Here is a 15,222-nt window from a genome sequence, read left to right on the forward strand (position 1 = left end):
TTTATAAGTTATATAAGTTGCAACTCTTAGCATAGGTATTTAAGGAAATGAATGTTCAAGGCCATCGCTGAGTGGGGAAAAAAAAAAAAGGAAATGGATGATGTTCCAGTATTAAAAATGTCTGCAGGCTGGGCGTGGTGGCTCACACCTGTAATTCCAGCACTTCAGGAGGCTGAAGTGAGAGGACAGTTTGAGGACAAGAGTTCCAGAGCAGCCTGAGCAACATAGGGAGACCCCTGTCTCTACAAAAAATTAAAAAATTAGCCTAGTGTGGTGGCATGCACCACGATCATGCCATTGCACTCCAGCCTGAGTGACAGAGTAAGACCCTGTCTCAAAAAATAAAATAAAAATAAAAACTTCTCCAGTAAAAGTAGCCTTTTTCAGAAAGCAATCATTACAAGTGGATCACTAAGGAATTTGAAGTTTGCATTAACTTTTAAAGCCAAATGTCTAGAATAAAAGTAGACAAGACACACTTTACATAAAATTTATAACATTTATTTAGGCAAAAAAAATCCCAAAACAAAAATCTGTACACACAACATTAATACTTAAGTGATGTCCTGATTTAAAATATAGCATGATTCATGTACAGAATACTCCCATTCATCTGGCCATAGTGAGAACAGTGCCTTCAGTCCAGATAATTGAGAGTCTTTGAAATATACACACTTTCCAATGAATTTTTTATATCCTTAGAAAGGAGTTAAACTGTTCTACCAGAATTCAAACAAAAGATAACTTTTCTCACACTCATAAGTCAGTGAGAATTTGACAGTGGGAATTCTACAAAAGTCAGGGATTTCTTAATTTTTGTTGTTGCAGATTATCTGAGAGTATAAAGTTTTTAAGGAAAAACAATGCTCTTAAGATCCTGCTTTTATTAAAGTGTCTCAGCTTTCATTAGCTAAGTAGCTTCTTCCTTCTGGGCTGCTTAAAATAAGCTTAAAAGGACCCAATTTGAACAGTTTTTCCCAAAATAACTCCAAAATTAAACACATAATATTAATAAAGTAGATTTATGATTTCCCACAAAATAATTTTGATAAACTTGGATTCTGGAAATATTCTTAATGGCCATTCTGTCTAGCTGTAAAGTTAGGCTGTGCTATCCAAAAGAGCTTTACTTTAGAGTCATGAGAAGCAGCACTGATCTTTGCAAAACGTACCCCAAAAAATGGGGAGAGAGAAAAACAGGAAGAAAAGTCTCTTTCTTAGGCTACCAGTCAGTTAACAAAGTATCTTAGGTTAAGATTTGGAAACCAAAGAATGCATAATTAGGAGTGTACCATATCATGCAAAGTCTATGAAATACTAAATAAGGTAAAACAGTTACTCATTTAAAGCACGATGAGCAAATTCTCTTATCATACGGCTATTCTCATCACCGGACGAAGGTTGGTTTTGCATTATTCCTAAAATAAAACAGTTTGTGAGTGAATACTGCAAATTAAAAACTCTCAAAACACAGCAAATGATAAGGACTAAACATCCATTATCCACAAACTCATTTGAAACTACTACCATGGATTTGAGAGGGAAACCAAAAGTTTGCAAACCTCTCTGGGAGCTGTGTCAAAGTTAGTATTCTGAAGCCCTAGCAATACAAAGTCCCCAAATAAGTAAAATACAGATAAAAGTGGAAGAGCCTACATCAGCTCAAAGTAACATACTTCCTTTAACTTATGCCTTCAGTTTAATAATACTGTTTATACCACTACAAACATTGTATAATAACGAAATAATGTAAACATACCATTAGAGGGCAGGAGAGGGATGGGTTTCACCATATACAAAGAGTTTAAGTTTGCTTTCCCTGCTACCTCTTTTTAACCTTGGGTGCAGCTGTACATTGTTCTATAGGGGTAATGCGTTTAAAAACACTAAGCTAAATCTCTGGTAAATTAACCTAATTTAGCACATAAAATATGTTTTCATTAAACATATGGGATAGGAAGGGATAGGAAGATGGCCCGGTGTTATGTTGATGCATGGCATAATTAAAAACACAGCTAAGACCAGGCACTGTGGCTCATGCCTGTGATTCCAGCACTTTGGGAAGCTGAGATGGGAAAGTCACTTGAGGCCAGGAGTTCGAGACCAGCCTGGGCAACACAGTGAGACACCATCTCTCTCTCTCGCTTTTTTTTTTTTTTTTTAACATAGCCAAATAAGATGACTGGGGAGAAAACAGATTAACACAAAAAGTCCCACCTGTAAGGGCAACTTCCTAAAGCTAGATATATAGAACCGATGGTTTTAAACATAAAACTTGATTATGTAGAAGTTTGCAAATGAAATATATCATGAAAGCAAATTCCCATGCAGCTTTATTCACCTCAACCATGTGTAATCTACTTAAGGTGACTAGTGCCACTATAAGGCATTACTGTCCCGGGGTGACAAGAAGCAATATTTATACTCAATTCCTGAAACTGGGGGTCTGATATGCTTTTTAAAAATCCTAAACTAACTAAGATCAGTAGTCATGGAGTCATCGGCTTGAGGGTAAACTAATCCCTTATACCACTTGATTTATTAATTAGTTAATAATGCAGTTAATTTTCAACTGCAAAAAGAAAAAATTATTTTGTGGAGTAGAAAGACCACGGCAATAATTACTTGATGCAAAAAATAAGACGCCTTAATTGTATTTGCTCAAATCTGTTGTCTTACTCAATGATACCAATATGTATCATTATAATCTATTTTTTAAAAATTTTCCTCATTATGCCCTAAAACATCATTATACTCTAAAAAGTCAAATTCCATTTCCTTTAGATTTCCTTAATGTTGCTTGTGGACTGATGTAGTGATATTTTACATTGGAGCCCACCAATGATTTGAACAATGAGTGGTTCAACCCTAGTCTAAATTGTGCTTGAAACAGCACCTCTAGCCACTGACAGATAACACTCAAAGGCACCAATAACAGTTACATTCTAGTCTACAGGTGCAAAAGGGAGGCCTTGTAGATTCTAACTATAGATACTGGCCACTTATGCCTCATAATTCCAATATATACATCCACTGTATTTTAGCCAGATTCAGGACCTTACACACAATTCTGTGCCTTAATTCTATACGCAATTTTAGGAACCATCCCAACTGCGAAGGCACTCAAATTTTTATATATTCGGGATGTAATAAATTATAACGCTTTTTTTTTTTTTTTTTTTTTTTTGAGACGGAGTCTTACTCTGTCACCCAGGCTGGAGTGCAGTGGCATGATATTGGCTCACCACAACCTCCACCTCCCAGGTTCAAGCGATTCTCCTGCCTCAGCCTCCTGAGTAGCTGGGATTACAGGCGACCGCCACCACACCCAGCTAATTTTTGTATATTTAGTAGAGACAGGGTTTCACCATTTGGGCCAGGCTGGTCTTGAACTCCTGACCTTGTGATCCACCCACCTCGGCCTCCCAAAGTGCTGGGATTACAGGCGTGAGCCACCGCGCCCGGCCTATTATGCTTTTAAGACTCAGAAGTATCTGGCCACTACTGATGTTTACAAAGTAGGAAATTTAGCCTGTAGTTCCAGCTACTCCAGAGGCTGAGGGGGTAAGATCACATAAGCCCAAGAGGCTGCAGTGAGGTATGATTGTGCCACTGCACTCCAGCTTGGGCGACAGAGTGAAACTCTGTCTCTACAAAAAGAAAAAAAGTAGGAAATTTAATTTTTTTTTTTCCCCAGTCTCACTCCGTTGTCCAGGCTGGAGTGCAGTGGCACGATCTTAGCTCACTGCAACCTCCACTTCCTGGGTTCAAGTGATTCTCGTGCCTCAGCCTCCTGAGTAGCTGGGACTATAGGCGCGCAAAAAAGCCACCATGCCCAGCTAGTTTTTGTATTTTTAGTAGAGACGGGGTTTCACCACGTTGGCCAGGCTGGTCTCGAACTCCTGATCTCAAGTGATCTGCCCGCCTCGGCCTCCCAAAATGCTGGGATTACAGGCAAGAGCCACTACGCCCACCCTTGCTTTTAAATATTTTGGATGCTTCACCTATTAAGAAGTTATTCTGAGTAAAGAAGGGATTTACTGTTTTCTGTATACTTTTAGCCATTTCTGAAAATAATTTGTAAAGACAAAAACCTAGCATTAGCCTTTAAAGAAATATGCACTTTTGTCTTATAAAACAGAAACTTGAAGCCAAACTTCTTAAATAGGCTTTCCCTTAACTACACTAGATAAAAGACCTGGAAACGGTCAACATATCTAGCAATTTCCAAACTACCACAGGCCATCTCGTTTTCTGAACTTTGCCTTAGACATTAACATTCAGAAAAGGAAAAAAAAAAAAAACTTTTAAAAGAATTCTCTATTTTGTCTGAAATAAACTTAGTCTGTGAAAATTTATCTTATGCCTATAAAAATTCCTTAAGCCAATTAAGTCAGCATTAACCCAGCATTTAATATGGTTTTCAGTGATTCTAAATATCTATTTAGATATTTATTTGAGTCAGTGTCTCGCTCTGTTTCCCAGGTGCCACCACACTCAGCTAATTTAAAAAAAAAAATTTTTTTTTTGATAGAGACTGAGTCTCACTATGTTGCCCAGGCTAGTCTTGAACTTCTGGGCTCAAGCAATCCTCCTGCTTCAGCTTCCCAAAGTACTGGGATTACAAGCATGAGCCACTGCATCCAGACCTAAATGCCTACTTTCTTTTAACTCAGTTTTCATTCACATGAAGGAACTCCAAAAAAATTAAAGTCTGATTATTGTGATAATGGTATAAAATGTTTGTCAAAAAATGTCATCAGTGAACTAACAAACCAGCTCCTTTCTAAATTAAAATGCTTCTGAATAATCACTATAATTTTAATATTCCATTTTAAATCTCTGTTGAAAACACTGGCCATCTATGAAAAAAATGTAGTTATCTGGGATTGTAGATTGACCTTATTCACAAAATAAAATTTTAAATGAAAATTAAGTTTCTTGGTGACTTGCTATCTCTCAAGTGCTATTACTGATATAAGTGATTCTTTACTATACTGTATCAGATACCTTAAGGAAAGGTAATTGCCTAAAAAATAATCTGTCAAAAATATGTGCTGTTATGCACTGCGAGTAGAATCATTACATTTAATCATTTAAAGAGTTTAATTATTTTCTTTCATTTTTGGCAGTGAGATGGGGACACTTTCTCTAACATGAACACATTAAGAAGATACACATATTTTGAACAAGAGATTTTAACTTTTTATGGCAAAATTTACTGGTGTCAATTGTATTTTAATTGAGAGGTTAACACCATGTTGTTGTCTCTATTCCACTGAACAAAAATGACTTTGAAATAGAGGAAAAGAATAGCCAGTTTTAACTGGCGATAATTTTTTAAAATCACATTTTCACAACACTACAACATATGGAGATGTAGACAGTTAGTCTTTAACACAGAGTGCTGTAGTATTTTATACTGTGGTGCTTGGGGAAATATTCCTAGTGAATAACCAGCAGTCTGTGCAGGAACCAGCTAGGTATAAATATGGAGGACAAGCTTCTGCTCACCGCCTCAAGAGAGGTGGGCTCCCGAAGGGTAGCCTGTCTCATTTTAAAACCTATATCATGAAAGCAATTCCCAGTTCCTACACTCTGTTCTCCCTTCATAATTTTTCTTTCTCATATATCTTTCCGCCAGCCATCCAGGCTCCTGCCAGTGATTAGCTTCCACAAGATGATCCACATTTCCCTTCTTTCACACTAAGAAGGACATCTTATAAAAGATACACAGATAGAGAAGAAAGGCATTTTATACAGAAGCAGTATAAAATTTACAACTGAAGCAGTGTCAGAAATCAGGTCAACAGCTTATGTGAAGCTGCAAATTGATTGGAAGGGACTCTGAGATCAGAAAAGTCTGGCCTAAGGGTTCGTGCAAACTTTACCATAAAACTGTAGAATCTCAAGCACAAGTAAGTTCAAACACTGAAAGATGTGGAAAATTTCCTAAAAGGCAATGATAAAGGAAGAGACCCTTCTTGACTCATAAGTTAAAAATCACAAGACAAATTAGAGACTGTTCACATGGGCAGTACTACACATTATCAATCCCAAACTGATTTTATGACTCTTGTCATAGAAACCCCCAAAACATCAGGGAGGGTAAGATATTCCAAATGGACCAATCACAAAAAGGATTCCTGTGATTCAACTATCCAATACTTATGGCTATCAATTTAGTCTGGCTTGGGGCTGTTTTTTACAGGGAGGTGGCCTCCCATGGCGCACAATGTGTTTTTCTAAGCTATCCAGAATGGCCACAGCAATCTGTTGGACATGGGGATCAGTATGTTCATGATCTTTGATGTTGTATAAATGCTGCAATCCTCCTTCTTCAATCAGCATGCTGCAATACCTTGAAGCTGAAAAAGAAAAAAAACACACACACAAAACAGGAGAAATAGCTTTTCTTAAAACACTTGAAAATTATTCCACAAAAAAATGACTTCTAGGAGCCATTTTTTTTAGCTGTTTTGTTATTGATCACTAACATGCTACAGCTTGATAATAACCTCTATACTGATGTTACGTCTACAGTGCAAGGCCTACACATTCAATCAATAAATAGCTAGCTTGATTTTTCTAACCTCAAGACATGTACAATCTGTATTAAAAAAATAAAAACAATCATAACTACCTTATCTTTGACCCAAAATCACAGGTAAGTGTTGTTATATTTTTATGCATTTCCTATGCTTTTTTTTTTTTTTTAGACAGAGTCTTGCCCTGTTGCCCAGGCCAGAGTACAGTAGCGCAATCTCGACTCACTGCAGCCTCTGCCTCCTGGGTTCAAGCGATTCTTGTGCCTCAGCCTGGAAATACAGGCACATGCCACCACCCCTGGCTAATTTTTTTATTTTTAGTAGAGATGGGGTTTTACCATGTTGCCTAGGCTGGTCTCAAACTCCTGCCCTCAAGCAATCCTCCCGCCTCAGCCTCCCAAAGTACTAGAATTACAGGCATGAGCCATAATGCCAGGCTGCATTTCCTATGCTTTTTAAAAACTTAATGGCACTCATACTGCACATACAATTTTTAAATTTTTGAAATATTTTATTAGCCTTTTTTTTTTTTTTTTTTAAGACAGTCTCATTCTGTTGCCCAGGCTGGGGTGATCATGGCTCATGCCCAGTGGTGTGATCATGGCTCACTGCAGCTTGCTGTGTTGCCCAGGCTGGAGTCCAATGGCACAATTTTGGCTCACTGCAACCTCTGCCTCCCGAGTTCAAGCAATTCTCCTTCCTCAGTCTCCTGGGTAGCTGGGACTATAGGCACCAGCCACCACACCTGGCTAAATTTTTGTATTTTTGGTAGAGGTGGGGTTTTACCACGCTGGCCAGGCCAGTCTCAAACTCCTGACCTTAAGTGATCTGCCTGCCTCAGCCTCCCAAAGTGCTGGGGTTACAGGTGTGAGCCACCACACCCAGCCACATTAAAACATTTTAATACAAATAGAAGTGAATTCCATTTAAATATAAACAAAATAAGCCCACAAGGTAGGAACCTAAACTATCTGAGTTGGAGACAAAATATTCTAATATTCCCCAAATTACAGTGCATTTTAGAATAAATTATTCAGGGGCTGGGCGCGGTGGCTCACACCTGTAATCCCAGCAGTTTGGGAGGCCGAGGCGAGCAGATAACGAGGTCAGGCCGAGGCGAGCAGATAATGAGGTCAGGAGATCGAGACCATCCTGGCTAACGTGGTGAAACCCCATCTCTACTAAAAATACAAAAAAATTAGCCAGGCATGGTGGCAGGCGCCTATAGTCCCAGCTACTTGGAAGGCTGAGGCAGGAGAATGGCGTGAAGTGGGAGGCGGAGCTTGCAGTGAGCTGAGATCACACCACTGCACTCCAGCCTGGACGACAGCAAGACTCTGTCTCAAAAAAAAATAAAATAAAATAAAATAAATTATTCAGGGCTATCATTCCATAGAGTAAAACCTAAATAACTCTAATACCTAAAAGTAGTGACAAAAATAAATACTCATATGAAAATGCACTATTATTATTATTATTATTATTATTTTCAGACAGAGTCTCACTCTGTCGCCCAGGCTGAAGTGCAGTGGTGCAATCTTGGCTCACTGTAACCTCCACCTCCCAGTTCAAGTGATTTTCCTGCCTCAGCCTCCCTAGTAGCTGAGAGTACAGATGTGTGCCACAACCCACAGCTAATTTTTCGTATTTTTAGTAGAGATGGGGTTTCACCATGTTAGCCAGGATGGTCTCGATCTCCTGACTTCGTGATCCACCCGCCTTGGCCTCCCAAAGTGCTGGGAATACAGGCGTGAGCCACCGCGCCCAGCCGAAAATGCACCATTATTTACTTATTATGTTTTATTTTCTCCTACTGAGCTGTGAAAGGTCCATTCCTTGAGTTATGAGGAAAGGAACCTATAGATTAGAGACTGGGAATATGATGGGATCAACTGTTAAGAAATTTGGGAGTCCTCAGAACCTGTGGGTACAGTAAAAAGAAAACGACTTTAGGGCAGAGACAGTTTAATGTAGCTAAAGAGGCAGTTTTCGATTTATGAGTGAACAACTCTGCTTCTGGGTAATGCAGTAGGAAGGACCAGATAAGCCTCCAGGTGGGAGTTCAGGTGGGTACAAGGCAGTTTTCTCGGTCACATCCCATTCATTGAATTATTCTTCTTTATCTGACACAGAAGAGCTTTTACTGCATTGCTTTTTTGTGGTATGCAGTGAGTTTTCATCAAAGAATACAAGAGAAGGAGCTGGGCGCGGTGGCTCATGCCTGTAATCCCAGCACTTTGAGAGGCCAAGGCGGGTGAGTTCAAGACCAGCCTGGCCAAAATTGTGAAACCCAGCCTCTACTAAAAATACAAAAATTAGCTGGGCATGGTGGCGTGTTCCTGTAGTCCCAGTTACTTGGGAGGCTGAGGTAGGAGAAATGCTTGAATCTGGGAGGTGTAGGTTGTGGTGAGCTGAGATCGTGTCACTGCACTCCAGCCTGGGCAACAGAGTGAGACTCCGTCTCCAAAAAAAAAAAAAAAAAAAACCCAAGCGAAAATCTCACAAAATGTTACTACTTCTGCTATAAGGATATTAGTAAAAACAACTCTCACATATCCTATATAAGGCCCTTTATAGTATGTCCCCTATTAAGGTCCAATAGAAGAAATTTAATTCATAGTTAACTTCTCGTAAAAAATTCTCTCCCCTCCCCATCTCCCCTGACAAGGATATGGAATGTTTCCCTCTTATATGGAGAACCATGTCGCTTTTTACTTGCAGCAGAGCCACAAAAATCCCTATGCATGGCCTACAAGTCTACATTTGACTATTTTCCCTCTATCCTAGAATTTTTTTTTTTTTCTTTTTGAGACAGAGTCTCACTCTGTCACCCAGGCCAGAGTGCATGGTGCCATCACAGCTCACTGCAGCCTTGCTTTCTGGGCTCAGATGATGCTGCCACCTCAGCCTCCCAAGTAGCTGGGACTACAGGAGCACACCACAACACCTGGCGAATTTCTTTTACATCTTTTATAGAAACTAGATTTCGCCATGTTGCCCAGGCTGGTCTCAAACTCCCGGGCTCAAGCGATCCACTCACCTCAACTTCAGAAAATGCTGGGATTATAGGGATGAGACATTATGCCCGGCCCCTATAATTTTTGAAAAATTATTTTTCCTTACTTCTAATTAAAACTAAAAATAGGCCAGACACAGTGGCCCACACCTGTAAGCCCAGCACTTTGGGAGGCCGAGGTCGGTGGATCACCTGAGGTCAGGGGTTCAAGATCAGCCCAGCCAAAATGGTGAAACCCTGTCTCTACTAAAAATACGAAAATTAGCCAGGTGTGGTGGTGCAGGCCTGTAGTCCCAGCTACTCTGGAGGTTCAGGCAAGAGAATCGCTTGAACCTGGGAGGTGGAGGGTGTGGTGAGCCGAGATCGCACCACTGCACTCCAGCCTGGGTGACAAAGTGAGACTCCATCTCAAAAAAAAAAAAAAAAAAAAAAAAAAAAAAAAAAAAATATATATATATATATATATATATATATGCACACTTTACTATTAAAGTGGTTCTGTGTATTTCTTGTGTCAAATCATTTGTGGAATGAGTTTATATTAATAAATAATTAGGCCACACTTCATGGCTGATGCCTGTAATGCCAGCACTTTGGGAGGAAGAGGCAGGCAGATCATTCGAGCCTAGGAGTTTGAGACCAGCCTGGCCAACATGATGAAACCCCGTCTCTACAAAAAATACAAAAAAAAGCCAGGTATGGTGACGTGCACTTGTAGTCCTAGCTACAAGCTGAGGCAGGAGGATCATCTGAGCCTGGACGTCAAGGTTGCAGTGAGCTGTTACTATGCCACTGCACTCCAGCTCCAGTGATAGAGACAGACCCTGTCTCTAAATAAATAAATAAATAAGAGTTACATCGTAGCTTTCAAAGAATAATATAGAACCTGATTCAAACACTTTGCTTCTTCAGAAACCATGGGTGCTGGCAGCGACATCTTGAACAACAGAATTTTGGGTGAATGAGAATTGGGCACTGGAATGTACCATAAACAGTGGATCTACTTAAGACCTTTTACTCAACAAATGGACTCACTGTAGTCTCCTAATCTTTAAATTCCTTGAGGTGAGAACAGTGTCTCATTCACCACTGTTATTCAGTGTCTAGTTACACCATGCTCATTCTGAAAGAATACCTTAAGTTGGCCGGGCACAGTGGCTTATGCCTGTAATCCCAGCACTTTGGGAGGCTTAGGCGGGCGGATCACCTGAGGTCAGGAGTTTGAGACCAGCCTGGCCAACATGGTGAAACCCCGTCTCTACTAAAAAAAAAAAATAATAATACAAAAATTAGCCGGGCATGGTGGCAGGTGCCTGATATCTCAGCTACTTGGGAGGCTGAGGCAGGAGAATCGCTTGAACCCAGGAGGCAGAGGTTCCAGTGAGCCGAGATCGCGCCACTGTACTCCAGCCTGGGGAACAAGAGCGAGACTTCGTCTCAAAAAAAAAAAAAAAAAAAAAAGAATACCTTAAGTTTATAACCTAAGCTAGCCTTACATTTTAAGTCAGTGTTCTTAAAAATCACTTTAATACACAATTTAGAAATATCTTTCCTGGGAAATGAGAATTTCACTTAAAGAAAAAAAACACAGTTCTTTTTTTTTGGTACATACGATTCTTGCTGCAGACATGTTGCATGGCCCAAACTGCCCATAGCTGGACTCCTGGTGTTGTGAAACAGCCAAGTAATGGGAAAAATGGATTAAAGGACCTAAAGGTTCAAAAGAAAAGAATCAAAGTTACATCCCATATTTAGCGTAATTTCCTAAAGCAGTGATTCCTAAACTTTTCATTTTCAAAATTTTATCCTATTATATTTAGACTAATATAAATGAGCTATAGAATATCATTTCTTTGTCTTAACCATTTCAGAGAAGACTGCATTCAGACATGACTCAGTACAGAAGATGGAAGGTGATTAGAACATGGTAGTGAAAGAGAAAAAATTTTTCCAAAAGCACTTTTTAGTCTTAAAGATACACATTTGAAGATAAGTAGACCTTGGTTTGGAAACTAAGAAATAGAGAAATTAGGTGATAACTAACTAGTAGAACACTATGAAAAAGATGTATAATTATCCCTTCTATTTTCTACTGGTCTGAATAAAAATAGGTAGAACATAAGTTGGAGAAATAAAAAAAATGTTGGCAACATCAGCATTTATGGACCAAAAAAAATAAGTTGAATAAAAATTAAATACTTTAGGTAATTAGTAATTTAATTATCAAGTTATCTAATTACAAACGGAGTTAGGCATCCAGTATGCACTTCTTAATTTTTGTTATTTATTTATTTATTTATTTATTTATTTTGAGACGGAGTCTCGCTCTGTCGCCCAGGCTGGAGTGCAGTGGCGCGATCTCAGCTCACTGCAACCTCCGCCTCCTGGGTTCACGGCATTCTCCTGCCTCAGCCTCCCGAGTAGCTGGGACTACAGGCGCCTGCCACCACGCCTGGCTAATTTTTTTTGTATTTTTAGTAGAGACGGGGTTTCACTGTGTTAGCCAGGATAGTCTCAATCTCCTGACCTCGTGATCTGCCCGCCTCGGCCTCCCAAAGTGCTGGGATTACAGGCATGAGCCACCATGCCCGGCCTATTTATTTATTTTTATATTTATTTATTTATTTGAGACAGGGTCTCACTCTGTTGCTCAGGCTGGAGTGCAGTAAGGTGATCTCAACTCATTGCAGCCTCAACCTCCCAGGTTCAAGCGATTCTCCCACCTTAGCCTCCCAAGCAGCTTGGACTACAGGGATGTGCCACCACAACTGGCTAATTTTTTATTTTTTGTAGAGACGGGGTCTCACTATGTTGCTCAGGCTGGTCTCAAACAGCTGAGCTCAAGTGATCTATCTGCCTTGGCCTTCCGAAGTGGTGGGACTACAGGTGTATGCCATCATGCCCAGGTTTTTTTATTTTTTAGTAGAGATGAGGTCTCACTATGATGCCTAGGCTAGTCTCCAACTCCTGAACTCAAGTGATACTACCACCTCAGTCTCTCAAAGTGTTGGGATTATAGGTGTGAGCCACCATGCCAGGCCCAGTATGCCCTTTAATAAATTATTACAAACTGTTTCCCCAACCAAATCTGGTGTTATTCCTTTTTTGAGAGTCTCATTCTGTCACCCAGGCTGCAGTGCAGTGGCGCCATCTCAGCTCACTGCAACCTCCACCTCCCAAGTTCAAGCGATTCTCATGCCTCAGCCTCCCAAGTAGCTGGAATTACAGGTGTGCACCACCATGCCCCACTAACTTTGTTTTTTCAGTAGAGACGGGGGTTTCAACATGTTGGCCAAGCTGGTCTCGAACTCCTGGATTGAAGTGATCCACCCACCTCAGCCTCCCAAAATGCTGGGATTACAGGCATGAGCCACAATGCCCGGCCCAAATCCGGTGCTACTTCTAATTCCTTCAATGTGTCATTTTATTTTAGACCTTCCTACATTAATACGATGCTTTTTCTTCCTAAAAATCTCCTGCCTCTCCTTATCTTTCAACACTCAGGTCACAACTCACTTCCTCTGAAAGGTGTGTGTGTGTGTGTGTGTGTGTGTATTTACATTTGGAGTCTTGCTCTGTCACTCAGGCTGGAATGCAGTGATGCAATCATAACTCACTGCAGCCTCAAACTCCTGGGCTCAAGTGATCCTCCCAGGACTACAGGTATGTGCTACCCCACTGGGCTTCACCTTTAATTTCATAACATTCTATGGACATTTGGCATAACGGTATTTTATCTGATCCACATTCACTCTCCCTCACAAGGATATAAAATTCTTGTGTGCAGACACCATGTCTTTGTTTATCTTTGAATTTCAAGAGTATAGAACAAATTCCTAGCACTTGTCTTCAACAAATGTGAAATGAAGGAAACATGAAGAGTGACAGGTGGTAGAAAAAAGTCAAAATACTTTGCTTCTTTTAAAGCCAATACTTTTGGCTGGGTGTGGTGGCTCACGCCTGTAATCCCAGCACTTAGGGGGGCCCAGGCAGGCAGATCACCTGAGGTCAGGAGTTCAAGACCAGCCTGGCCAACATGGTGAAACCTCGTCTCTACTAAAAATACAAAAATTAGCCGGGTGTGGTCGTGGGCGCCTATAATCCCAGCTACTCGGGAGGCTGAGGCAGGGGAATTGCTTCAACCTGGGAGGTGGAGGTTGCAGTGAGCCAAGATCATGCACTGCACTCCAGCCGTGGCGACGGAGTGAAACTCTGTCTCAAAATAAATAAATAAATAAATAACCAATATTGAGGTGCCTGAGGGAAAAATTATGCATCTAGTAGGAATGACTCTTAGGAATGATCTCTAGACTAGGTTGCTGGTTTACTGTTAATTATGATACTAATTACCTGTATGCTACCATCTCACACTCTGGAGTTGGCCATTTCAAAATAGCTGAATGCTGGAAGACAAAAGACACACAAGAAAGGATTACAATATTTATTTAGCACTGCATTATTTACTACATTATGAGGCTTTGATAGTTTAACCACTATGAATGTCTTTTGTTGGTATGGAATGACCCTACCAAATCATCCAGCAGAGAATTCCTCTGGCTACGACTCAATGTCCAAGCTTGTTCACCTCTGGATATTAAATGGGCAATAATTCCAGCTGCAAAGTAACTGACTTCCACTTCCACACTGTGTAGGAGACTACTGATGTGGTCTATAAAATCTTTCCACATTAATTCAGAATGTAATTCTTGTACTTCAGCTATATTGTTCTGGAAAAAAAAAAGAAAATATAAAAATTAATGTAATATGTATAGTAAATGGTTAAGATAACTGTTTTTAGGCCCTGGATAACAGGCAATTCAGGAAGGTGAAAGAAAAGTATTTCCCTGAGAGAAAGTATTCAAATGAGGGCAGTTTACAGACTGCAATGAAGGTAAGAGTAAGCCAAAGACAAAGTAACAGTTTTGTTGAAACAGAGATCATAGTTTAGGGTGGTCAAGCAGCAAAACTCTGTAGAACAGAGTGCTGGAAAGGACAAAGCTCCACACTCAGAGACAGAGCACACATGACCTGTACCCCAAATCTCTGGCTCAGTAATGACAAGGGTGAAACTCCAGGAGGCTAGGGAAAGAACTACCAGAAAGTAGTATATGAATAAATCCCAAAGTCACACAGGGATAGGAGTAGTTCACATTTCCACTAGCCAGACTCAACAGACCTTATAATAAGCAAAGTATTTGATAGTAGTAGGGCTAAATTATATATGAACCGTAGGGTAAAGTCTGATAAGACGCCACTCTAACAAAACAAATAAATAGGGCTGGGTGTGGTGGCTCATACCTGAGAGGCTGGGAGTTTAAGACAAGCCTGGCCAACATGGAGAAAGCCCGTCTCTACTAAATACACAAAAATTAGCCAGGTGTGGTGGTGCACGCCTGTAATCTCAGCTACTTGGGAGGCTGAGGCACTTAAACCCAGGAGGCAGAGGTTACAGTGAGCTGAGATCCCACCACTGCACTCCAGCCTGGGAGACAGAGTGAGACGCCATCTCAAAACAAACAAACAAACAAACAAACAAACAAACAAACCCAAAACAGCCAAGCATGGTGGTTCATGCCTGTAATCCCATCACTTTGGGAGGCTGAGGCAGGCAGATCACCTGAGGTCAGGAGTTCGAGACCAGCCTGGCCAACATGGAGA

The 15,222-nt window shown here is 40.4% G+C and overlaps 1 protein-coding gene across 3 annotated transcripts in view; it reads right to left on the reverse strand.

Moving 5' to 3' along the window:
- Nucleotides 1–485: 485 nt before the first annotated feature.
- Nucleotides 486–15,222, reverse strand: part of ZYG11B (zyg-11 family member B, cell cycle regulator) — a 101,875-nt gene continuing 87,138 nt past the window's right edge. For 2 of the 3 annotated variants that reach the window (XM_054667102.2, XM_063817429.1), the window contains exons 12-15: nt 14,094–14,291; nt 13,915–13,967; nt 11,177–11,274; nt 5,113–6,368 (exon numbers count right to left, since the gene is read on the reverse strand). In XM_054667102.2, the coding sequence (XP_054523077.1) occupies nt 6,178–6,368; nt 11,177–11,274; nt 13,915–13,967; nt 14,094–14,291 (540 nt within the window). In that variant the 3' untranslated portion in view covers nt 5,113–6,177. Of the gene's footprint in view, nt 6,369–11,176; nt 11,275–13,914; nt 13,968–14,093; nt 14,292–15,222 lie in introns of all 3 variants that reach the window. The other variant, XM_001139134.8, reaches the window with a different exon arrangement.

Source organism: Pan troglodytes, chromosome 1, assembly GCF_028858775.2.
Source record: "Pan troglodytes isolate AG18354 chromosome 1, NHGRI_mPanTro3-v2.0_pri, whole genome shotgun sequence".
NCBI lineage: Eukaryota > Metazoa > Chordata > Mammalia > Primates > Hominidae > Pan > Pan troglodytes.